This window comes from Wyeomyia smithii, chromosome 1 (assembly GCF_029784165.1).
Source record: "Wyeomyia smithii strain HCP4-BCI-WySm-NY-G18 chromosome 1, ASM2978416v1, whole genome shotgun sequence".
Taxonomy (NCBI): Eukaryota; Metazoa; Arthropoda; class Insecta; order Diptera; family Culicidae; genus Wyeomyia; species Wyeomyia smithii.
Genome location: NC_073694.1, coordinates 131,070,680 through 131,096,507, shown reverse-complemented (window position 1 = coordinate 131,096,507; position 25,828 = coordinate 131,070,680). Strand labels below are relative to the sequence as shown.

Sequence of the window (25,828 nt, the reverse complement as noted above, 5' to 3'; positions counted from 1 at the left end):
AAAATCCCCCCCGTGAAAAAAAATCACGGATATTGCTCAAACACCTTCACTTACCTTAACTTCGGTTAAATTCACATTTAAGGTGAATCGGGATTGTGGCCTTTTCCTATACAATTTTGAGGTTAGAGTTCTTTTTACTTCTGTATTTTGATCGTAAAAAACTCGGCTTCCACTAAATAAACAGCACTCAAATTGCTGCTTCAGGCATGCAACAGTTGTGAAAACAATTGATCAAAGTTTCATAAACGTAGTCTTCATAAATCAAGAAAAAATTAGATTGCAAAATTCGAGTTGATCGCGACCACGTCCCGATTCACCTTAAGTACTGTACAATTTTGATTTACAACCGAAGGTGTGTTAATCAATAGGTCAGGTGGAAACGCTCTGGTGAAATAAGTCAGAAATCAATATCAAACATTTAATAAGTAAAACATGATTAGATCTTCATACCAACTCAAAGCAAAAGGCATACAACTGGCTATTCTGTATTCTGTTGTATGTTATTAGTGCAACGGTCTTCCCTGTCGCTCTATTGTGTCTGCGAAACTTATATTCAGTTGAAAGTGGACTGTTATATATATAAGTTGTTGGTATGAATACTGACACTGTCCGTGATACTAGCCAAGTGGTTCTCCTACGTGAGTTATTTTGAGTATAGGAACATACATAGCATAAGAATTAGGGTGAGCAAAATTTTGCCTTAAGCTTTATGTATTACAGCTGGACCGTATGTTTCTGCGTAGGGTTTCCTTATATTTATATTTTTTTGTAAAATCGTCATTTTTGAAATGTTTTGATGTATACAACATTAATTCTGTTTGCCATTTTAACATATGTTCAGGATTCAATACATATCAAGAAAATATATATTCAAGACAAATCTATGTCGGGTCGATCTATGGCAACCTTAACATTTATCTCAAACTGTTCAGCATCGTAAATTTTATATTTCTTTACAAATATTTAACAGTATAAGATTTTCTATGACCTCATTCCGCTGAAGAGTATATATTCCCGTAATGAAACCCTTATCAACAACATCAATTGAAATTGAACAAGAATCATGAAAATTGCCTGGAAACATTCTGGTAAAAATGGACGAGCGAAAAACACTTGAAAAGCGGCGTTCAAGCTCGTTTGTGTTACCGCTGTTGGTGTATTTTCCTTTTGCCTGCAAGGCATTCAGTTAATGCTGGATTACAATGTCGATCGGACGCGCGGTCAGTTGTCGGTTTTAAGCGAACAAGGGATTGCACTTTGCGACCATAAAATGCGTTACGCCCCCAATTTGCTATAGTGTCAGATGTCTGCACAACTGTGAATGCATCACTGGCCGGGTTAGTTATGTATAATAACGATTTTGTTTCGTTAGTAAAATGTTTTATTTCACAATCAGTACTTAAATAAAGAAAAGTATTTTCCTTCGTTTTCGGTTATCGAATATTAAATGCCGCCTCATGATCGTATTTTTCTAGATTCATAAAAATCGGTTCTCGCCTGAGTGACAATATACTATCGATTTTTCATTACCGTAGTTGTGACATAATTTAACGTATAGGACACGCGATGATTACGATGAGCTAGTAATAGAAATGTAGAAAGCAATTCACTTTTTTGAATAACCTTAGCATCGAATAAAGGTGAAAAACAGTTTGTTCGTTGAAAAAGTACTCTCATGCCGTAGTCATTTGGAAGTGAATTTTTTCTTTTGGTGTAAGAGGTACGTATAACAGCTTTGTTTCAAGGCACGTATCTCGGGTTAGCGATATTGTCGCTGTTATTAGCGCTACCTCTGTACTGACTAGAACCCAAAACACAATGGATAGAGTGCTCTGTCAAAATAACGAAAGTAAAAGTAACTTGGTTCTTGGTTCTTGGTTCGAGTAATAGGTGACGAAGACTTTCAATTAACTGGTTTAACTAGTTAGGTTTTTTCCAAAACTTTTTTCAACTTCGATATTCATTAGGGGCCATCCACATACCACGTGGACAGCTTTGGGGGGGGGAGGGGTTGGCTAATGTCCACGGTTCATACAATTTATGTAGAATTTATATGGACAGTTGTCCACGGAGGGAGAGGGGGGGGGGTCTAGTTTTTAAATAGTTTATCTGACACGGCACGATGCAATTTATGTTTAACTGAGCCAAGTAAATTTTTTTTTAAAATTCTAAATTAGCAGGGAAAAGAGGGAGGCCTTTTTTTATTCTCGCGGCCGACTACGAGCTAGTGGGGATTTAAGGTGAGAGGAGGGGTGTTACAATTTTGTTTTTAACTATACAGAATGTATTCATTTGTACGTGGCTAACCAGTGATGTTCTATTTGAGCAGTTTTGGTCTGAGGTGTCGAACATAGGCGTGAACATAGAGATGCCGAGTCTTCGTTTTAGTGTCTCCAGCCGGGTGTATCATTCTCTTTCAGTTTGTGACAGAAATTGTATTCTAGCAAATAGATAAAAGAAATCAAATTTTAATGCCAGCATTTTTAATAAACCCGTATAGCTGTGTCATGTACTGGAGATCACCGCTTCCCAGAATGTCTCTAACGGGTACGTTCGGTTGTTTTCCTCGGGCCCGAAGGGAATCTATAAGCTCAGACCTAACACCACAGTATTCGGTACACGACCAAACAACATGCTCGATGTCATGGTAGCCATCGCCACAAACGCAGTGATTACTATCTACAAGCCCTATACGAAAGAGATGCGTGTTTAACGTATAGTGATTGGACATAAGTCTGGACATCACGCGAATGAAGTCTCGACCTACATCCAACCCCTTGAACCATGCTTTCGTCGATACCTTAGGAAAAATGGAATGTAGCCACCGTCCCAGTTCATCTGAGTTCCATGATGATTGCCAACTGTTGAGTGTTCTCTGAGGCGAAATGCTATAAAATTCATCATAAGCAATTGGTCTTACATAAATATCGCCATCAATAGCACCCACCTTAGCTAAAGCGTCAGCCTTTTCATTGCCCGGAATGGAACAATGAGAAGGGACCCACGCTAAGTAACCCGGTAATTTTTATCTGTTAAAGCACTTAAAAACCGCCGTATTTTCCCCAGGAAATACGGGGTGTGCTTCACAGTCTTCATCGATCGCAGAGCCTCAATGGCACTGAGACTGTCTGTGAAGATGAAGTAGTGGTCTATGGGCAGGGTTTCGATGATCCCAAGAGAGTACTGAATGGCAGCAAGCTCTGCGACGTACACGGAAGCAGGAGCATCGAGTTTGTAGGAGGCGGTAAAATTTTCATGGAAAACACCGAAGCCAGTGGACTCATCTAGATTAGATCCGTCAGTGTAAAACCTTTTATCATAACTAACATTTTTGAAGTTATTACAAAAAATTTTAGGGATCTCTTGGGGTCGCAATTGATCCGGGATACCAGAAATGTCTTGTTTCATGGTGGTGTCGAAGAATATAGCATTATTAGAAGTATCTAAAAGTGCGACATTGGAGAAATCGTACGAAGAAGGATTAATATCTTGAGCCATATAGTCAAAATATAAAGTCATAAATCTGGATTGAGATTGAAGGTCGACCAACCTCTCGAAATTTTCAATTACTAATGGGTTCATAACTGTGCATCGAATTAGCAACCGATAAGAGAGATTCCAAAAGCGATGTTTCAACGGAAGAATACCCGCTAGTACTTCAAGACTCATCGTATGGGTCGACTGCATGCAACCTAAGGCAATACGCAAACAACGATATTGTATTCGTTCCAATTTGATCAAATGTGTGTTTGCTGCGGAGCGGAAGCAGAAACACCCGTACTCAAGAACTGACAATATCGTTGTTTGGTAAAGCCTTAGAAGGTCTCCTGGGTGGGCACCCCACCTAATCGTACGAAGAAAATTGATCCTCTGTTGGCATTTTTGTGTCAGATACCTAATATGACAAGCCCAGGTGCATTTAGAGTCGAACCAGACCCCGAGATATTTAGCGACTAAAACCTGAGAGATCGTTTTACCCGTTAGTAGGAGCTGCAGCTGAGCTAGATTATGCTTCCTAGAAAAAACGACCAGCTCAGTTTTCTCCGGAGAGAATTCGATACCCAGCTTAAGAGCCCATTCAGACAAATTGTCTAAGGTATCTTGCAATGGTCCTTGCAGATCGCTAGCCTCGCTACCAGTAATGGATACAACGCTATCGTCTGCAAGTTGCCTTAGCGTGCATGAATTTGCAAGACATTCATCGATGTCATTGACGTAAAAATTATATAAGAGAGGACTTAAACATGAACCCTGGGGAAGACCCATGTAACTAATTCGGGAAGTTGTCGAATCGCCATGTGAGAAATACATATGCTTTTCTGACAACAAATTGAGCAAAAAGTTATTCAAATTTGGTGAAAGTCCCTGCGAATGAAGTTTCGCGCTTAAAACTTCTACAGAGACAGAGTCAAAAGCCCCCTTAATATCCATGAACGCAGAAGCCATTTGCTCTTTTCGAGTAAAGGCTAGTTGAATTTCAGTAGAAAGCAACGCTAGGCAATCGTTCGTCCCTTTGCCCCGGCGAAAGCCAAATTGAGTATCTGAAAGTAACCCGTTTGTTTCGACCCATTTGTCTAACCGTAAGAGGATCATTTTCTCCATTAATTTCCGGAGGCAAGAGAGCATCGCAATCGGCCTATATGAATTGTGATCAGAGGCAGGTTTCCCGGGTTTCCGAATAGCAATGACTTTTACCTCCCTCCAGTCATGCGGAACAATATTTAGCTCAAGAAACTTGTTGAACAAATTCAACAAGCGTCTTTTTGCAGAGTCGGGTAGATTCTTCAACAGGTTGAATTTTATTCTATCTAACCCTGGAGCCTTATTGTTGCACGACAGGAGAGCCATTGAAAATTCCAATATCGAAAATGGAGGCTCTTCCGTAGTTACTATTAACGCGTCGCGAAAGGTTTTCTGTTCCGGTACAGAGTCCGGACAGACCTTTTTGGCAAAATCGAGTATCCAGCGATCTGAATACTCCTCGCTTTCATTCGAAACGTCACGGTTCCGCATGCGCCTGGCGGTATCCCAAAGAGTGCTCATCGCTGTTTCCCTCGACAACGCGTTTACGAACCGCCGCCAGTACCCGCGTTTTTTCGCCTTTACTAAGCTCTTCATCTGCCTGCCCAGTGCCTCGTACTTTCGAAGCAGGTTGACAGTGCCGTACTCCCGGTGGTCCTTATACGCCGCGGACCTTCGCACGTACAGCTCAGAGCACTCTTCGTCCCACCATTTGTTGGGAGGGCGCTGTCTAATCGTTACCCCGGGTATCGGTTTCGGCTGAGCTTGAGTCGCGGCGTCTATTATCAAGCCAGCTAAGAACGCGTATCCTTCCTCCGGAGGAAGTTCCTCGTGAGTCTCGATAGACTGCGCTATAATAGACTCATAACACTTCCAATCAATATTACGTGTAAGGTCGTAGGAAATATTGATTGGGTTCGGGGAAGTTGAACCATTAGCAATTGATATAACGATTGGAAGATGATCACTACCGTGGGGATCGTTGATTACTTTCCACTGGCAATCTAACGCTAGTGATGTCGAGCAGAGGGATAGGTCAAGCACGCTCTCACGTGCTGGAGGATTAGGTACGCGTGTCGCTTCCCCAGTATTCAAAACTGTCATATTGAAGTCGTCGATCAAGTTACAGATTAAAGAAGATCGGTTGTCGTCGTACAGCGACCCCCATAGCGAACAGTGAGAGTTAAAATCTCCCAAAATCAAAAAAGGTGCGGGAAGCAATTCTGCTATATCAAGGAGTTGCTTCTGTTCAATCCGCGCGGATGGGGGAATATATAACGAAACAAGGCAAAGGTCTTTTCCATTCATATTCGTTTGAATGGCAACAACTTCAATATTCGAGATCGAGGGGAGTTTGATTCTGAAAAAAGAATAGCACTTTTTGATCCCTAAAAGTACCCCTCCGCCGTGTGAGTCTCGATCTCGACGAATGATGTTAAAATCGTGGAAGTTAAGTTGGTCATTTGAATTGAGAAAAGTTTCACAGAGCGCGAACGCATCACAATTGTTTGTGTTTATCAAATGTGAAAATAAATCGTATTTGGGGATGATACTTCTGCAGTTCCACTGTAACACAGTGACAAAATTCCTAACCTCTTTCGACGTATTAGTCATCGAAAGATACGATAGCTGAAATGAGGGGCCAAGTTGCTGTGAGTTGCTTCAAATAGGTTTTCACTGTAGGGAGAAGGGCAAGAAGAATGTTTTGAATGGGATCTGGTATGTTGAATGTTTTAAATATCCAGTCCACAATATCAGAGAATTTTATGAACCCTGTTTCTTTTATGTCTTCTGATCGAGAAATGGGTGCACGAGGGGTTTTTGGTGCCCCAGGAAGCGGTGGGTACTCCTGGTTTGATTTGAAATTAAAACCGGGGGGTACTTGCTCCGGTTTTTCTTCACCGCTTCCTTTCTTTGTTGTCTTATTGGTCATTCCGCTAGTGGTTATCTTACGACCTTTGCGAGAAAGATTAGGAGAGTTGAGCATTCTCCTCTTCCTAGATCCCTCTGGCAAGGCATAAGAACACGCTTCGACGGGATCGTCAGATGTACCCTCATCGGTTGGCAAAAAGGAAAAGATGTTTCCTGTCGAGGGTGGCTCAGCCCTCTTAAGCATTTCTGCAAAAGAGCGCTTTGATCGTTCCTTAAGGGAACGCTTAATTTTTTCCTCGCGCTGTTTGTACGCGGGACACGCCGAAAGGTCATGCCGAGTTCCCTCGCAGTAAAGACACTTTTCAGTATCCTCACTGCAAGCGGTCTCAGCATGATTGCCACCGCACTTGCTGCAGCGTGCCTTGTTGCAGCAGTAGGTGGCTGTATGACCTAACTGCTTGCAGTTTTGGCAATGCATGACCCGCGGTACAAACAGGCGTACAGGCAGACGAACCCTGTCCAAAGAGATGTAGTTCGGCAGTGCGGATCCGGCGAATGTTACACGGAAGGAATCCGAAGGGAGGAATTTCTTCTTCCCTTCTTCGATGGATACTGAATGTAATTGCTTGACATCCAGTATCTTTACATCTTGAATCAGGGGGTTCTTGAAGCAGCCAACCCCGTGACGCAAAATGTCATCGTCCGTGAGGCTTCCTTCGGTAACCACACCGTCGATCTCCACGTCCTTGGCAGGGATGTACACGCGGTACTCCCTTGTAAAGAGCTCGTAGCTAGCAATTTCGTTTGCTTGCTTCAAGCTACTCACGACAACTCGCAGTTTGTTCGGCCTCACCTTCGTAATCTCGGTTACGGCCGAAAACTGTTTTGCCAGGTCCTTGCCTATTTGTATAATGTTAAGAGGCTTCTTTATGGGCCTTTAGTAAACTACGAACGGACCTTTCGAAGCATCTGGGTAAGCTTTCACCCGTGTTGCCGGTACCCTTGGTACGGGGCTAGGTAGCGGGGAAGGTAGAGGGGAATTGATGGGGGAGATCTCAATCTCTTCCCCATTTGTTTCCACATCCAGGAATAGTTGCACCTGCATGTCGTCCATTTTGCGGGACCGTTACGCTCTACCGCACACAAACGATAAATATTCGAATGTGGGGGGGTGGGGGGATCAAGTAGTTGATATTAAATTTTAAAAACAATTTTTCAAACTACAATGGATCAAAATAAAAAAAAGACAGTAATACTAATACTAATAACAATAGTATTAATAGTAATAATAATAATAATAATTATAACAATAATAATAATAACAACAATAATAATTATAATAACAATAATAATAATAATAATTATAATAATAACAATAATAATAATAATATTAATAATAATGATAAAAATTCTAAAGTGAATACTTCACCGAACGTCTAAGCCACGACCTCACGGCTGATAGTTGGATTAATCGAGTGTCTCCGCAGAACAAACAATGACGATCCAGCTTCGTGTTGTGACACAGTGGCCGTATCTTACACTCGACCTTGTAGATGCCACTTGTAGTTGACTTCCACTCGCTCGATCGTATGATGGTCCGTGCTGCTAACGGGGTAACAGCGGTGCGGGAGAATTATTCTTGCTGATATATCAGCTGCGTATCAGATCACTGGCGGGGTAGCCTGCCCCTACCAGTGTGCAGAAGATGTTTCTGCCGATATATTGCAGGCTATTGTTATCGCACACAAGAACTAATCGAAAAAAAAACACCCGTACGATAACTCGTGTTTTGTTATTTTGCGAATCAAACGGAGATAAACAATTTGCGTCTAATCAAGACGAAAGCAAAACAACGAATGGGGGGGGGGTCAAAATCGTTAAAAATCTGTCCACGTGGTATGTGGATGGCCCCTTAAATAAAAAAAAACAATGAAATTAGAATAAAAATCGGCAATGATGCGGTAAACTGAACGATAACTTTAAAAGCATCTCGATCAAACTCCAGCTTTCGTATGGCATTATTATGCTTTTCGAAATTACTATATAAGTTTGATTGAATATAATGGAACCACATAGAAAATAAAATCTTGATTAACAGATACAATAAAAGACCAGTCAAAGAGCGTGTGATATTTCTTCGGGAAAACCAATGGCAATGCTCTGTGTTGAAAAAACCGTTGAGACGATTTGATGTCGTCCGAGAGTTTAGATAATAATTTCTGACAAATTTCGCGGTGCCCAAAATATATTTTGTTATTTGATTCTTTGTATTTTATGAATTATAAACGTGGAATGTATATTTTAATGGCATACAACTTTAAAAAACTCTATGTTTTGGCCTTTTTCTTAGATCCATGGATCTGCACTTGAACTCGATTACATAATGTAAAATTCATGGACCCAAGTAATGTCATAGAATGTCTAGCTAGTTATATCGAGTGCGGTGATCATCTAGACCCAAGCTCCTGGAAACAGACTTGTAAACGCTCAATACTTTCATTTGATTCGCTTCGTTAGTGTGCTTCGCACTAGGCTTTCACTAGTAGAATGTCGCACAAAGAACATATGGTAAAATGACATTTGCGCATGGAAGAGATACAGCAGAAATAGTCTAAGCGAAGCACCATACAGGTTGAATCTGTGAAATCAAGGGTTAGGACGTTTTATGACAAACTTTTGGATAAGAAATCGATATGTGTTATTATGGATGACAAAACTTACATAAAACTAGACCATAAGACTCTCCTAGGACCACAAATCTATACCGCACTTAAAAGATGAATCCACCTAATTGTCCCAAAGTTCGTCCTATCAAAATTTTCTGGGCTTTGACAAAGGCGAAGCTTCAAGATAGATTTGCCAAAAATGGTGAAAATGGTCGGAGAAAGCACAGTGCAGAACCTTATAAGTGGTGTAAAAAAATGTTAGAGAACTCGTGCACCCTATCAAAAAATCAAGATCTACTAAAATGGCTAAAAGATCCTGGACCTACTAACGCAAAAGAGTATAAAAAAAAAACTTTGACAAAGTCTCCGCCGAGAGTATTACTGTAACGATTTTATGCCAGTTTTGTCCTATTTCGACTATTTTCGTTTGTTTTCAACTCTACCATCGGGTAGAATGTCTTGCCAGAGAAAAAAGAAAATAATCTCTTGGCGTTTTTTTTTCTTATCCAGAACTAGAGTCGAGGTAGCTCGATTTATTTGACACAGACTTCGCAGCCAGCAGTTAGTGTACAGAACAGTTGCGGCGCTAGCGCTACGATTCTACTGACACTAACAGTGTTCTCCCAAACCGAATCTGGAATATACGACGAATATTGACCATCAATTCATCGGCTTGTTTTTGCGTTTGATAATTTTTGAGAAAATGTAACTCTTGAACTAAAATTATGCTCCGTCATTTTAGTACCGAATATAGCTTCCCTAGAGCCAAAAGAGCTGATGATTTTATCGCTTTCTACTGAATTTCAGCTCACTTTCGCATGCTGGGAGCAGATGGCATTTTTGTTTTTAGCCATTTGAAAACCCTTATAAGACTGGTGTTTTTGCTTTCACTTAACTGCATATACAAATACATCAATTCTCGCGTAACTTTTCAAAGAGACCTAAGTAACGACGAGAGATTCTCTCCTCTCCCGCTCTGTTGCGTCATTGATCTCTCACCACAAATCGGAAAAATATAATATTGCCTAGCTAACTAAGCAAAGAGAAACAAAGCCTTGATGCTACATTCCGCGGTTCGGAACTCGACCTTCTTTTTATTATACACAGACTTTGCAGCTACGATCCTACTGACACTAACAGTCGCTTCCGAGTCAAGACTTGAACCTACGATAACTGGTTTGTTTAGGCAGCATCGTACCGCGAGACCACCCAGCAAACAGTTTGGTCCGTATATTTCAGTTGTTGTTGAGATATAAGCACCCTTGTACAATCTGATAAAGTTGTATATAACGTTCTATATTAGCTTGTAAGTACCAAAGTGGGCAATATACGTACCAAAATGGTTCGCGCAGTTAAAGATATACAACTTTTTATTCCATTTTTTACAATTCTATAACAATTTCCTTTTGAATAAAATCTGAGGTATGAACAACTCTGTTTGCTACTTTGTACAATTTTCTATTGCCATATTTCAAGCATACATACAATTCCGTTTCACTCGTATTATGATTCTACTACGATGCTCTACGAACTAAAACGCAGCAGTGTATAACCTGTACTGCGAATAAATTTTGCATTATATACAACCTAAATTTTCCAAATAAAAAAAATATAAAATTGAGTAGCAACAATTTCATTTATATTTTTTTAATGAGAAGTACGCGTACCATTAACTTTGTACATTCTTTGGCATGTATTAATTATTAAGGTTGGATGCGGCTTTTTTCTTTATTATATTTTTTACACGGCTATGTTCAGCCTCGAACCCCCAACGTTCCGATCACTGCTCTTATTCCCTATCCTCAGAGTCAGTTTACGATGCTGCATGTCAACGGATTGTATCTTGTACTATTGATCGCCGCAAATCGTATGAACCTGTAAATCGTATATAATGTCACTTACTGTCTTCAATGTTGACCCATATCTATTTATAGTCTCTGATGTCAATAAGTAACTCAATATTGCCTCATATACAAAGGAATAATAACATGCGATTTGCATTCACCTTCTTTTCAACTGTTAGGCGATTCAAGCAATTGCAATCAACAAACAATAAAAATCTCTAAGGCGCTGCCCATGATTATGTGAAACCCGACCGTATCTGCCATTTTTTGGGTGATTTTTCTTTTAGTCAAAACTGCGTTCATGATTTATACCCAATTCTTTAAATCATTTAGGAACTAGATTTTAAAAACCAGAGTTGCTGAAAGGGACATTTCAATTTAAAATAAATTTGACATAAAAATGGTATCATTCTTTACTATCCAATGATTTCGTGTTTCATGATAGACGATTTTAACTGTCACGAAAAAGTAAATTGTATAAAATTCATTATGCAATCCTCTTACAAATGTTCAAGGAACATATTAACGTGGATCACATTAATTAGAAATCCTACAATTTTGCACTGCAATTAAGTTTGGCACTGTAGACAACTCTACTGCGATGAAACCTGATTTTTTGTGTGCATTTATACGAGGAACAATATGCAGTCATATATCACGGACTGTACGACCCATATATGATGAAAGATAACTTGAACTGGTTATAACATGAACTTTATACAATTTCGATTGAAACTGGATGTTTGAATGATTTTGTATTGCCATTTTTATACGATTTCTGGTTATCTGGGCAAGCGAGACAACGCGTTCTACACGGGCGGTTTACTTCTGTACAGGTCCACTGGCTTCGGTATATTCAGTAACAATTTTACCATCTCTCATCAACTAGATAATCCAGCTTTTATTAACACAACCAGTGGGCTGTTTTTCAGTATAACCTAGCAATAATTGAAAAAAATGCTCTCGGACTAATACTTCACTTTCACACATAATCTCAGTTATATTTTTTACCTTGTAGAAGACTGAACCACTCGACCATTTTTTGATCTATTGTGGTAAGAGTCTCAGTTATATTGGGGCTCTCCGATGGATGAAGGATGCAAAATACTCTTTGCATTTCCTGATAAAAACGCGCAACGATTTGAGTGTTTTATCCATACAATCTCTTCAGATTATCTAAGATCGACGCAACAACCAACGATATATCACGATAGATCGCTCACAATGAATTTTTAAAATTTCCACGTTAAATTACACTTGTTAACTGGCAGATCCTATGTATTTGGAAACTATCGTTTCCAAAGTACCAACTCGTTGTCCTGAGGCTTGGATGTGAGACGGAATTTCATTTGCGTAATATCTTGGATTATGTCCATTCATTGTTGATTAGATGTACATCTATGGCATATTGTGCTCAAGATAGTAATCATGGTGTTCGTGGATTGGAGTATCATGACTTTGAATAGATAGCACCGTGATCAGTGTAAAATACTCCAAAACGTAACATTTCCAACAAATTTCAATTAACGTACATTTCTAGTCTAGGTACAATGTTGTTACGGTGTCTCTTCAGCAGTTTTTGTTTGCCATCGTACTCCATCTTATTTCTGATGTTTTCAATTTATTTTTTTAATAATTCCAAGAAATTCGATTATTCAACAGCTAAATATTGCACATTTGAATCGTCATACTATGTTCAGTGATTCCTAGCAATAAGTAATGTTGGACGGATTTACACACGCTCACAATTTGACCCTCATATAATAAAATTATATATATAGTAGTTGCCATCCAGCTTCCTGTTCGCTATCTTTGCAGAGTAAACACGATTTGCTTTTTTTTATTGAATCGTTAGCTTTCATTTACAACAATGTACTCTGTAAAACAAAACCCCAGAAATTTTCAACAATTCAATGCTTAATCAAGGTAATTGTAGCAGTTTTAGTGCTATCTATTCTGCGGGTTTTCAAGTTTTTATCACAAAATCATTGATAAATCAGAATATGCTTTGGCATTACTTGTTACAGCACATTTAGAGAATGAAATAGGACCAAGCAGCTATATTTTTTACACATATTAACACAACAATGTTGATAAGTTACTCACAACGTTAATCCAAATTGAAACAAAATATCATTAGTTTGCACGTTTGCAGCTTTTGTCAGTTAATTTTGAGGTCTCCGATGTTTGTGTATTTGTTATAATCCATTTTAATTTTATTGTTTCTCCTTGAACACAATGAGTATTAAGTAGTTGATGCTTCAGCAACCACTACCACTGGGTTGCTTGATTATTTTATTCCTGGATAAAACACTAATGTATAGGCACTACTCGGCCACTCATAAGCCCCGATTTCGATTTACGATTTGAGCTACAGAAAAAAACCTAAACTAATTCATTATGCTACAGCCAATAATCTGTAACAAATCAAACGAATCTGCATATCGAATGTTCAGTTGTAATTTGCCTACGCTATGCGCGGCGTATTCCGTACAGCTGTAATTCATAATAAACCCATGTATTATGTGTTCGTGATAAAAAACAAATCGTGTACCAAGCGCAATTACACCAGAGTGCTGACTGCGTTATTAAGCAGTGGGACGTTAGCGAAATCAGATACATTATTGAATACTGTTTAATGATATTATTTGTTCTTCACAGAAATTTTTCGCCCACAAACGTGTAGCACAATCGAATTCATGTATATTACAGAAAAGGCGATATGTGACCACGCACTCAAATTTGTTAATATTTGTTCACCTACAAGGGGGTAGCATTTTTGCACTACAATTGTTCGCTTTTAGGTTTCGTACTACATTTGCAAGAGTAAAAAAGTGCAACAGAGAATGAAACGATTCATACGACATAATTCCTTCAAATTAATTTTCTCAACTGTTCAGTTTTCGGCAATTAAGTTTAAATGTGTATCTATCGTTACGTTATGGTATCTCATAGTTTGTCCCAAACATATAGACATGAACAAGCAACAAACACTGCAGTTAAAAAAAATGTGGAAAACGCTTAGTAATCGTTATCGATTATTTTAGTAACTACATCTTCATGTGCTTCTATGTGGTTAGAGTTGATAAATATACTTTTTTTACTGTCATGGCGGCCGTGGTTGGTGAATACAGGTTTAGTTGCATACTTTGTTTAATCCCCCACAACCTGACAAACTTATTCAGATTCACGAACCCACTTATTTCACTAATAGGACCATCCGTTTTTGGCGGAAAACTTTTTTGCATAGGAAAACGTTGTTAAAGGCACAGCTCATCCACATTTTGGTTCGGCTGTACAGGGTTCGGCAATTGAACTGGTACATGTACTACTGTGGTGACATCTGCCATGGTGAAGATCGCCAGAAAGCGTCATAAGCGAAATGTTTGACGTAGTGCTACTAAATCGAAAAAGTAATCTTCAGAGCTAGGCCTATAAGATCCAGAAGATTCAAGGCCTTTCAATGAAGTAGGAAAAAGTTCGGGTAAAATGAGCGGAGGCGGTTGTAAAGTGGGCCGCGGAACAAAGTTGGAAAATATCATGCTCCTCCATGGATCTCATCTAGAGAAGTTGCAGAAAGAACCACGTATTGATGGCTATTTGGAATTAGTTTACCGTCTTCAATGTACAACAATTCCGTAACTTTCACTTTGTAAAGATCGATCACGGCGCTGGTCACGTCCTTACGGTTTTTAAGAAAGGAAAAAAAGGAAGTGTTACCATTTTTGTTACCAGAGAACGAGTTTACTTCTGCATTTCTAACGACTATAACGGGAAAGAAAGGTACTTTTCATCACCGTGGTCAGTGACAGATTATAGTGCTGTAACCCTCCACTTATATTTTTTAAAAACTTCACTACTCTATTTTAACGAGCCTCGTTCAGTTACCCTGCAAAGTATCGGCAATTATAAATGCCTGGAGAAGTATTCATTCAACTCTGTTCGATTTTTTTTCTGGAATTTAGTGTGAGAAAGGTTCAAGTAGGGGAATGAGAGGGAGCCTGAGAATTAACGCTTGCGTAAAAATCGTAAAATGTACAACAGTTCGTAAATAAATAGAACGGCAGAGTTTGGTTGCTAGAAAGACCCCCACGTGCTGACACTAACAGCCATCAGAAGACAGAAACTATCATCATGGTTTGAGCCGGATTCATCCTTGATGGCCGAACTCCGCTAGTTTTTGTCTGTGAAAGAGTGAAGATCAACCAAAGTACTTATCGGAAATTTGTTCTACAGAACGCGGTCGAACCGTGGAAAAAGTGCCATTTTGTTTGGGATTGGGGTTTTAAAAAGGGACTCGGCGCCGGTCGTGAACCGGCGAAGAAAACTGAACTCTGGATTGTGGGCTCGAAATGGCCGACAAGGTCACCGCACCTGAACCCTATGGACTTTTTCGTCTGGGATTTGTTGAAGGTCGAAGTGTGCTCTAAAAATATGAAGGTGTGGAAACCCTGAAGCGACAAATGGTGGCAACCTGAGATAGAATACCACTAGAACACCTGCGGGCCTCGTGAGATGCGTTTCTCGATCGTCTGCGGCGAATGGTTGAACCACTATTGTGGAATCACCATTGTCTCTTACATTCTAAAACTTTTTTAATCACTTATATATGACGAAATTTTACAGTAATTGAAAAAACATGTCATTAGTTTGGCAGCCAACTTAGCACCGACTCCAGCACACATAGCGAAACTAACGGCCACCATGCGTAGCTATCTCTTCCGTGGGTGTTATGCTACTATACCTATGCAGCAAATGTCACGCAACAGAGAGGATGGTGGCCTCAAACTGCATTTACCGGCGCTTAAATGTAAGGCTTTATTGATTAACCGACATATACACGAATTAGACTCCCTTCCTTTTTATAATTCCTTACTACAACAAGCAATTCCTCCCAACTCAAATTCCATCCGCGATCTTCCTTGTTTTAAAATCATCCTAAGCAATATTACACATCTTCCCCTTCAAATCCGTCTACACCCCTCCGCCTGTTCGATCCATCGTTATTTCATCGAACAAACAGACAAACCAAAAGTGGAGATCAAAAATCCAAATACCAATTGGGTCCGTGTTTGGAAAAATATTTGTGGTCGAAGTCTGCTGTCTGCGGAAAAAAGTACTCTATACATGTACCTCAACAATAAGTTGCCACATCGTCAACTGCTGTTCAAAATGAGACGAACTGATGAGCCAGTGTGTATACACTGTAGAGCTGGTGAGGAGACCATCCAGCACAAATTTTTTGGCTGCACCAGAGTGCGCGCAGCGCACCAACTACTCCAACAAAAGCTGCTTGCTTGGACTGGCTATCAACGAACACTGACGATTGATGAACTCTTGCGGCCCTCGCTTGAAGGTATATCAGCGACACCAAGAAGGGAAATTTTGAAACTCTTGTTTAGATACATTACCTTCATTGATAATTGTAATGGTAGGATAAATGTAGAAGAATTGAACTTCAATTTAGAAGTCGGTGTTTGATACAATTATATAGATAATTTTTAATTAAACAATATAGCGACAAATAAACTTATACTTTTATAAAAAAAAAAAAAAAAAAAAAAAAATTAGTAAACAGCATAGCTGCTTTGAAGATCACTCAACAACTTCGATTCTTAAAGATTTTGTATTCTCTTATTCTCAACACAATGGATAATGATAGTCACGTTGAAGCTTTTTATCAAAACCCATTGCAGCCACCTCTGTAGTAACCCGGGGTGCGCATTTGGATTCACTGTTTTTCATTTTGTATGTAAGTGACATTTCCTTTACACTTAAAAAAATAAAAATAAGGTAAGGTGGGGCAAGATGGGTCACCTAAGCCAAATTGTCAATATGATATATGATTATATTGATTCCATGTTTATTTTATAAAATGACGCTTAAAAAATGACAAAAATCAAGTGTTGGTTCGCTTTTACAGAATTTTTAGAAAAGGCTGTTTTTTTGCACTGTAAGAAAAGGCGGGGCAAGATGGGTCATTTGGAGGGGTAAGATGGATCACCCTCTCAAACAGCACAAATTTATGATTAAATCTCAATGATCTTTTTACGGATAGCAAGAAAAATGCCTTCTCTTCATAGATAACAAAAATATGGGGTCATCTTGTCCATTTTATACCGCCGAAGGGGTTGAATTTTTCTCGACGATTACTTTCTGCAGCATTTTGAAGAACTTCTCTACTATCGGCTTATCTAGCCCTAAAATTGAAACGTTGACAATGAAAAATCAGCTGTCGATGCGAACTATATTGCCTCGTCTTTGGTGACCTATGCTGCCCCAATCATTAATTTAGCTCACGATTGTAATATTTATGTTTATTTTAAATTTATTCATGCTAAGAAGCATATTATTTGGTCAATCATGAGCAAAACTGCTTCTACAATGAAGGTTTACTTCAAATTATATAGCGTACGACGAGAGAACACATTTTTTCAAAAGTGTGAATCGCCTAAGAAACTAAGCTAAAACATTTCATTTATTAAAAACAATATGCAAATATGCACTATGAACACGTGATACATAATCAAAATTACGTTAAACATCATGCAATATTTTTTTTTTTGTTCACACAACATTTATTTGACACGGCACAATACAAATTAATGTTTTACGGAGCCAATTAAATCTAATGCCTTATGGTCTAAAATATCTTATAAGCTAAAGGCAAATTCTTTACCCTCGCTGCCGACTACGAGCTGAAACTATATTTAATACTAAAACTAACATGTTTTTTTTTTGTTTCGCTGTTAAATTGGCACCTTGATGCTCTTCAAGTAGCTATAAACATGTAGCATGTATGGCAAGTTTCGCTGAGCGAGAATATCACGAACTGGCACATAGGGCTGTATTCCTCGGGCCCTGAGGGTATCCAAAAGTAGAGATCTGGCGCCGCAGAATTCAGCACACACCCAAACCACGTGTTCAATGTCTTGATACCCCAATCCACAAACGCAATGATTACTGCTCGCCAGCCCAATTCGCAAGAGATGTGCATCTAGCCCGTAGTGGTTGGACATAATCCGAGACATCATGCGAATTAAAACTCGTCCTACATCCAATCCTCGAAACCAAGGTTTGGTGGAAACCTTGGGGATGATGCTGTGTAGCCACCTTCCCAGTTCTCCCTTATCCCACGAGGCCTGCCAGTTGACAAGTGTATTCTGACGTGAAAATTTTAAAAATTCATTGTAGGCAATTGGTCTGTTGTAAATATCACCGTTTGTTGCGCCCACCTTAGCCAAAGTGTCCGCTTTCAATGAGAAGGGACCCACACTAAGGTAATCTGAGAAGATTTTTCGGATAAAGCACTCAGATGTTCCTGTATTTTCCCCAGGAAATACGGAGAGTGCCTTGCATCCTTCATCGATCGGAGAGCCTCAATAGAACTGAGACTGTCCGTAAAGATGCAGTAATGGTCCGTGGGCATTGTTTCAATAATCCCTAAGGTATACTGAATTGCAGCCAATTCTGCGACGTAAACAGAAGCAGGATTATCGAGCTTGTAGGAAGCGGTAAAATTATTGTTGATGATACCGAAGCCAGTGGACCCGTTGAGAAGTGATCCATCAGTATAAAACGCATTGTCGCAGTTGATGTTTTTATATTTGTTATAAAATATTTTAGGGATCTGCTGCACGCGTAAATGATCCGGGATTCCACGAGTTTCTTCCATCATGGATGTATCGAAAAACACAGTAGAAACAGAAGTATCTAATAAGTTGACACGATTGGAGGTGTATGAGGAAGGATTTATACTTTGAGACATGTGATTGAAATACACAGTCATGAAACGGGTTTGAGATTTAAGTTCAACTAGCCTATCGAAATTTTCAATTACCAAGGGGTTCAAAACCTCACATTTGATGAGAATACGAGTAGTCAGATCCCAAAAGCGGTCTTTTAATGGGAGAACGCCCGCCAAAACTTCCAAACTCATCGTATGGGTCGAATGCATGCCACCTAAGGCAATACGTAAACAGCGATACTGCAATCGTTCCAGCTTGATTAAATGGGTGTTTGCAGCGGAGCGGAAGCAGAAACACCCGTACTCAAGCACCGACAATATCGTTGTTTGGTAAAGCCTTATGAGGTCTCCTGGGTGGGCGCCCCACCATGATCCAGTAATTTTCCGGAGAAAATTCACTCTTTGTTGACATTTTTTCATCAAATACCGAACGTGACATCCCCAGGTGCCTTTCGAATCGAACCAGACACCAAGATATTTAGATACCAAAACCTGAGAAATTGTTGACCCATTAACTGTAAGTGGAGCTGAGCAGGCTCACGCTTCCTAGAAAAAACTACTGTCTCAGTCTTCTCCGGAGAGAATTCGATACCTAGCTGTAAAACCCAAGCAGACAAATTGTCCAAGGTATCTTGCAATGGTCCTTGCAAATCGGCAGCTTTGGCTCCTGTAACAGAGACCACGCTGTCGTCTGAAAGTTGTCTTATCGTGCATAAATTTGCCAGACATGCGTCAATGTCATTCACATAAAAATTGTAAAGAAGGGGGCTTAAGCATGAGCCCTGGGGAAGACCCATGTAGCTAATACGAAAAGTTGCCAAATCGCCATGCGTAACATGCATATGCTTTTCGGACAACAAATTATGCAAAAAATTGTTCAAAATTGGTGAAAATCCTTGTCGGTGAAGTTTGCCCGAAAGTATGTTAATAGAAACGGAATCAAAAGCCCCCTTAATGTCCAAGAACACAGATGCCATTTGTTTTTTGCGAGCATAGGCTAGCTGAATATCTGTAGAAAGCAACGCAAGACAGTCATTCGTTCCTTTGGCACGGCGGAAGCCAAATTGAGTATCTGATAGTAGACCATTTGATTCGACCCAATGGTCTAAACGACGGAGTATCATTTTTTCCATCAATTCCCGGATACAGGATAGCATTGCAATCGGCCTATAAGAGTTGTGATCAGAAGCTGGTTTTCCTGGTTTTTGGATGGCGATCACCTTCACTTGCCTCCAATCCTGCGGTACAATGTTTTGCTCAAGGAACTTATTGAAAAAGTTCAACAAGCGCCTCTTGGCATTGCCGGGTAGATTCTTCAACAAGTTGAATTTGATTCTATCTAACCCAGGCGCGTTATTGTTACAGGACAGGAAGGCAACTGAAAGTTCTGCCATCGTAAAAGGTGATTCTATCGCATCGTGGCCCGGAGACGTATCGCGAACAAAGTTTTGCGCAGGAACAGAGTCCGGACATACTTTCCTGGCAAAATCAAATATCCACCGACTTGAAGACTCCTCGCTTTCGTTGACCGTTATACGATTTCGCATTCTTCGGGCTGTGTTCCAAAGAGTGCTCATCGATGTCTCCCTCGACGTTTCGTTTACGAACCGGCGCCAATATCCACGTTTCTTTGCTCGGACCAAGCTTTTGAATTTGGTCTCAAGCGCCAAATGCCGCTTAATGTCGTCGGGTTGACCTTACACCCAAAAGAAGGCCTTAAACGCGTCGGATTTTTCCGTGTAGACATCGGAGCACTCTTTGTCCCACCACGGAGTGGGAGGCCGTTCTTTGTTCGTCACGCCGAGATATTTCTTCGTTTGGGCTTGCAACGCGGCGTCGAGAATCAAGCCCGCGAGGAGGTTGTATTCTTCAAGTGGTGGGTGATGTTGAATCGACTCGACAGATTCTGATATCATTTCCTCGTATAATTTCCAATCGATATTCCGTGTGAGGTCATACGGAATATCAACTGATCGCGTGCGAGTTGAACCATTATCAATTGAAATTTGAATAGGCAAATGATCGCTACCGTGGGGATCAAGGACTACTTTCCATATGCAATCCAACCGTAGCGATGTTGAACATAAAGATAAATCTAAAGCACTGGGGCGCGCTGGAGGTTTCGGAACGCGTGTCATATCCCCGTTGTTTAATTTTGTCATGTCGAAGTCGTCGCAGAGGTTATAGATCAAAGAGGAACGGTTATCATTAGAAGGGGAACCCCAAGCCACGCCGTGAGAGTTAAAATCTCCCAAAATCAAACGTGGCGAGGGAAGAAGTTCTATTAAATCAAAGAGCAGCCGTTGCCCAACCTGTGCTCTGGGAGGAATATATATTGAGGCAATACAAAGCTCTTTACCTTGTATTGTCATTTGACATGCGACAGCTTCGACGCCTGGGACTTCTTAATCCCTAGAAGTACTCCTCTGTAAGGGGTGTCTCGGTCGAGGCGAATTATATTAAAATCATGGAAGCTAAGATCTACATTTGAAGTGAGCCAAGTTTCACAGAGGGAAAATGCATCGCATTTATGCTTACTAATCAAAACTTTAAATGAATCAATTTTGGGGATAATACTTCTACAATTCCACTGTAAAATAGAGATAGAATCCTTCATCTCAGCCGATGAATTAGCCATCGAAGGATACGATCGCTGCAAGGAGGGGCCATTTAGCAGTCAACTGCTTCAAAAACGTTTTAACTGTTGGTAGAAATGCCAGCAGAAGACTTTTAAGAGGATCAGTTATGTTGAAATTTTCAAAAATCCAGTCCACAATATCTGAAAACTTCAGCAGTCCAGATTCTGGCTGAATCTTGGACGAAAAAGAAGGAACAGTTGGGTTTTTTGATGTCCCTGGAAGTGCCGGAAACTCCTTACTTGAATTCAGTTTTGCCAATCCCGGAGGAGTTTGCTTCGGATTTTCTACAGCACTTTTTTGTTTCTTAGTATCAGTCACTTCAGAAGGTCTTCTCTGTCCTTTCCTAGGAAGCCTAGGAGAAGAAAGGTTTTCCTCTTCCTAGATTTCCAGGGGTTCAACAAAAGAAGATTCCCCAACTGAATCGTCAGAATCAGACTCATCGGATGGCAAGACCTCGAAGAGATTCGGGGAAACCAGTTTGGTGGCAGCGGCCTCTTTGAGCATTTCTGCGAAAGTGCGCTTAGAGCTCTCTTTCAGAGACCGCTTGATCTTGTCTTGGTGCTATTTGTACGCGGGACATGCAGACAGCTCATGCGGAGTCTGCCCACAATAAAGGCACTTTTCAGCACCCTTATTACAGGCGTCATCCGCATGTTGCTCTCCGCACTTGCCACAACGTGCTTTATTGCCACAGTGGGAGGCCGTATGGCCCAACTGTTTGCACTTGAGGCAATTCATTACCCGCGGTACAAACAAGCGCACGGGCAGACGCACCTTGTCCACGAGCACATAGCTCGGCAGAGCAGACCCGGCGAAAGTCACGCGAAAAGAGTCTGAAGGGGTGTAAGTTTTTACACCCTTGTCGAGCGATACTGAATGTAATTGCTTACATTGCTGATGCTGATAATGAAGCTTATTGTTTTGAAGAACTTATCTCGGATCAAATAACAAATGTTCCCGTTGACGACAGTTTCATTGAACCATATATTATACATCCGGCACTGCATGTACAAATATACTTCGAAGTTTTGAAGAATGTCTGAATGAGCTAGCTGGAAATGCACATATGCTGCAAGTACAGCAATCGAATATAAAATATTGGAAACAGCTTAGAATCATGATCAATAACGAGGATAACTTTGGTGTTCAGTTGCTCTAGATCTGCGATTCAAATTTTGACTGAATCAGAATGACAAAAACTTAGATGAAAGAAAGGTCTCACTTCATAGGAGATTGCTAAAATAAATTGTTTTCTGCAAACACACAGGTTTTAATTCCACAAATTCAACTTCCACAGTATAATAATGATTGGCTGAACCAGTGTAACGAGGAACATTTATTTTAAAGATATGTTACATCAAGATGTTATCGGGCTAGCTTCTTCACGTTACAATTTATCACTTCAAAAACACGCATTTATTGTATTGATAGCTCTTTTAGTTTCATAACAATATTTTTACATTTTCATTGAAATGTTTTAAGAAAATACATAAGAATACGCAGACATTATCATTTGATTGATTACCAAATCTTTCGTTGTATGAAATTCATTTGTTTGTGTAATAATAATATCATTTCCAAACTTCATGCAGGTTTGGGAAATGAATATATATTCATACGGAAGTACCACGAAACTTCACGCAGCTAAAACGAGTGATAGCACGGAAACCGTTATTTTGAAATGTTGACTACGATGCATCAACAACGTTCATTTTCGTTTGATGCAGATGTGTTTAACGTAAACCCTAAAATATTGCAGTAATTTCATCATCAATTCACTGTACATTGATGACGATGTATGCCGTTTTTAAAATAACTGCTTTGCAGATAAACAGTTCCTAATGCTGTTTAACGAAGATTCCCAAAGGCATGATTTTGTTGGGACGCGATGAAGATACTATTTATTAACATGTTGCAACAATCACATTGGATCTTTGTCGAAGGCACTTGTGATCACCAAGAGCACGGTTGCTCCACCGCAGTTTTTCTATTTTTAACTTCTGATCTGTTGCGTCTAACACGTGTTGGGAGAGTAAATCAATTTCCGATATGTTTCAGAAAACCGCCGCATTGCCATGATCGATACGCGATGCTTGTGTTTTCCACATGGCCAACAAATTAAGACAAGCCCAGCTGGAAATCACAGCCAGAACATTTGAAGGGGCATTTACATCTGCTCTTCTTGTTTTTGCCTTTCTCCTAGAAAGGTATAGCAATCACTGAAAAAACTAAAGGTATAGAAGTGCTCCAGAGGGCCGAATGTCGTATATCACTCGACTTAATTCGACGAGCTGAGCATTTTCTGTATGTATGCATATATGTGTGTATGTGTGTGTGCGTGTGTGTGTGTAAGTGCAACTTTTTTTTCTCACTCACTTTGCCAAGAGATGGCTGGACCAATTTCCATGAAATCAATTGCAAATGAAAGGTCTAGCTGCGCCATAGGTTGCTATTGAATTTCATTGTAATCGGATTTTTGGTTTAGAGGTTATGTATCAAAATGTAAAAATCAGGAAACATCAATATCTCAGAAACTACACAACCGATTTCAACAAAACTGATGTCAAATGAACGGGCTATTTTCAGAACTCTTAACTTATAAATTTCATAAAGATTAAACATATGGTTCAAAAGTTATGTAAAGAAATGTTTTCCAGAGGCTGGTTAAACTCACTCACTTTTCTCAGAGATGGCTGGACCGATTTTCACAAAATTAATCTAAAATGAAAGGCCTAGTTGTCCCATTAGTTGCAATTGAATTTCATTGTAATTGGTTATTGGTTTGTCCGTTATTTATAAAAATGTCAAATCACGTTATAAAAGCAAAGCATATACCAAAAACTGCTTAACCTCACTTACTTTTCTCAGAAAAGGCTGGACCGGAAAATGAAAGATCTAGTAGCCTCATAACACCCAATTGAACTTCATTGTAATTGGATTTTTAGTTTAGGCACCGTGTATCAAAATGTGAAAATCACGAAATTTCATTATCTCAGAAACTAAGCAACCAATTTAAACAAAACTGGTGGCAAATGAACGGCTTGTCTTGAAAATCCTTAACTAATGATTAAACATGTGGTTCAAAATTATATATAAAAAATATGTATAAAAAAAGGAAATCACGTTTTGAAAAGAAACATATTCCAAAGACTGCTTGGGCTCACTCAATTTTTTTAGAATGGTTGGACCGATTTCCACTAAATTAGTCTCAAATAAAAGATCTAGTGGCGCAATAAAATCCTATTCAATTACACTGTTATCGGACTTTATATATTTTTGTATTTTTTTTAAATGGGAGTGTTGTGTAATTCTATTTGAACAAATAATAAGATCGAATGAGAAAGGCTGGGTCTCACCACTAGGTGGATTGATATGAGTTTTTTCTGTAAGAAAAAGTTGAATAGCTTTGTTTTTAACTGACCGACTGACTGTAGTGATTGCTTTCAAAACATTTTGCTTAATTATTTAATCTGTTTTCTTTGAAAGATTTTTTCGCCTTCCATTGTCAATCGATCAATGTCTAACAATAGCAATAACGATTTATTTTATTTTCAGGATCCATTATGTTTCACGTTCGCCGACGACCAGCTGATTCTCAGACACGAAGACGGAAGAAAAAACCGCTGGGTGTTTCAAACGGTGGAGGAAATTTGAGTGGCGACCGGGAAGGTCCAATGTTGATCGAAATAACTCACAGTGGCGACGGTGGACGGCGAGTTAAGTTGGGCAGCGAACCTATCGAGGTCGGCTCTGCAAACACAAACGCGTTGCAACTATTTGGTCCGTCTATCCAGGCACGACACTGTCTGATTTCGTTGCATGACGGCGTATGCACTGTGACACCTCTGCATGCCGATGGGACCACTTTTGTTAACGGGCATCACATTCAACAGCCAACAATTTTGCATGTGAGTATCACATAACTACTACTTCGACCCATATGTATCCCATTGTTTTCTAAAGTATTTTTTGTTCTAAAACTACTACTAAAATTAACAAGAAATTTCCAACAGAACAAGTCCACGATTTAAAATAAGCCCCCTGTTAGAATTCTACAAATGTAAAGATCTTAACTTATTTGTGCTATTAATATTACATTTACCATGTTAATAAAAGTGGTAAAAGTAACAATAAGCATCTTTTGGTATCTTTTTTCTTCTGTAAACGAAATCTAGTCTAGTCATTTGAATTCAATTAATGTAAAATACACAATAGAACCACATGTTACTTATAACGACTCGGGTTCCCATAGAACAAAACACTGTGCTCTAGATCAGCGGTTCTCAACCTGGGGTACGCGTACCCCCGGGGGTACTCGAAAGCTTCCAGGGGGTACGCGAAAGAAAAATCAGTAATGGCGGACAAAGCAATTTTTCTTTGTAATACTTCATTTGTTGTTCAATCGTGCTCTTAAAACATGATTGTAGAACTCAAACAAACTATAGTTCAATTTGAAACCTGAAATGGAATACCACAACATGACCTACCACTACCCTCTCGCACTCTGCGAAAACATTCCAAGCCAGGGGGTACAATCGA

At 39.6% G+C, this 25,828-nt stretch overlaps 1 protein-coding gene across 9 annotated transcripts in view; it reads left to right on the top strand.

The window, feature by feature from the left end:
* The window catches only part of LOC129718955 (afadin), a 112,112-nt gene that overhangs the window by 65,069 nt on the left and 21,215 nt on the right, over positions 1-25,828 (top strand). For all 9 annotated transcript variants that reach the window (XM_055670215.1, XM_055670214.1, XM_055670210.1 and 6 more), the window contains one exon: positions 24,845-25,197. In XM_055670215.1, the coding sequence (XP_055526190.1) occupies positions 24,845-25,197 (353 nt within the window). The remainder of the gene's footprint in view (positions 1-24,844; positions 25,198-25,828) is intronic.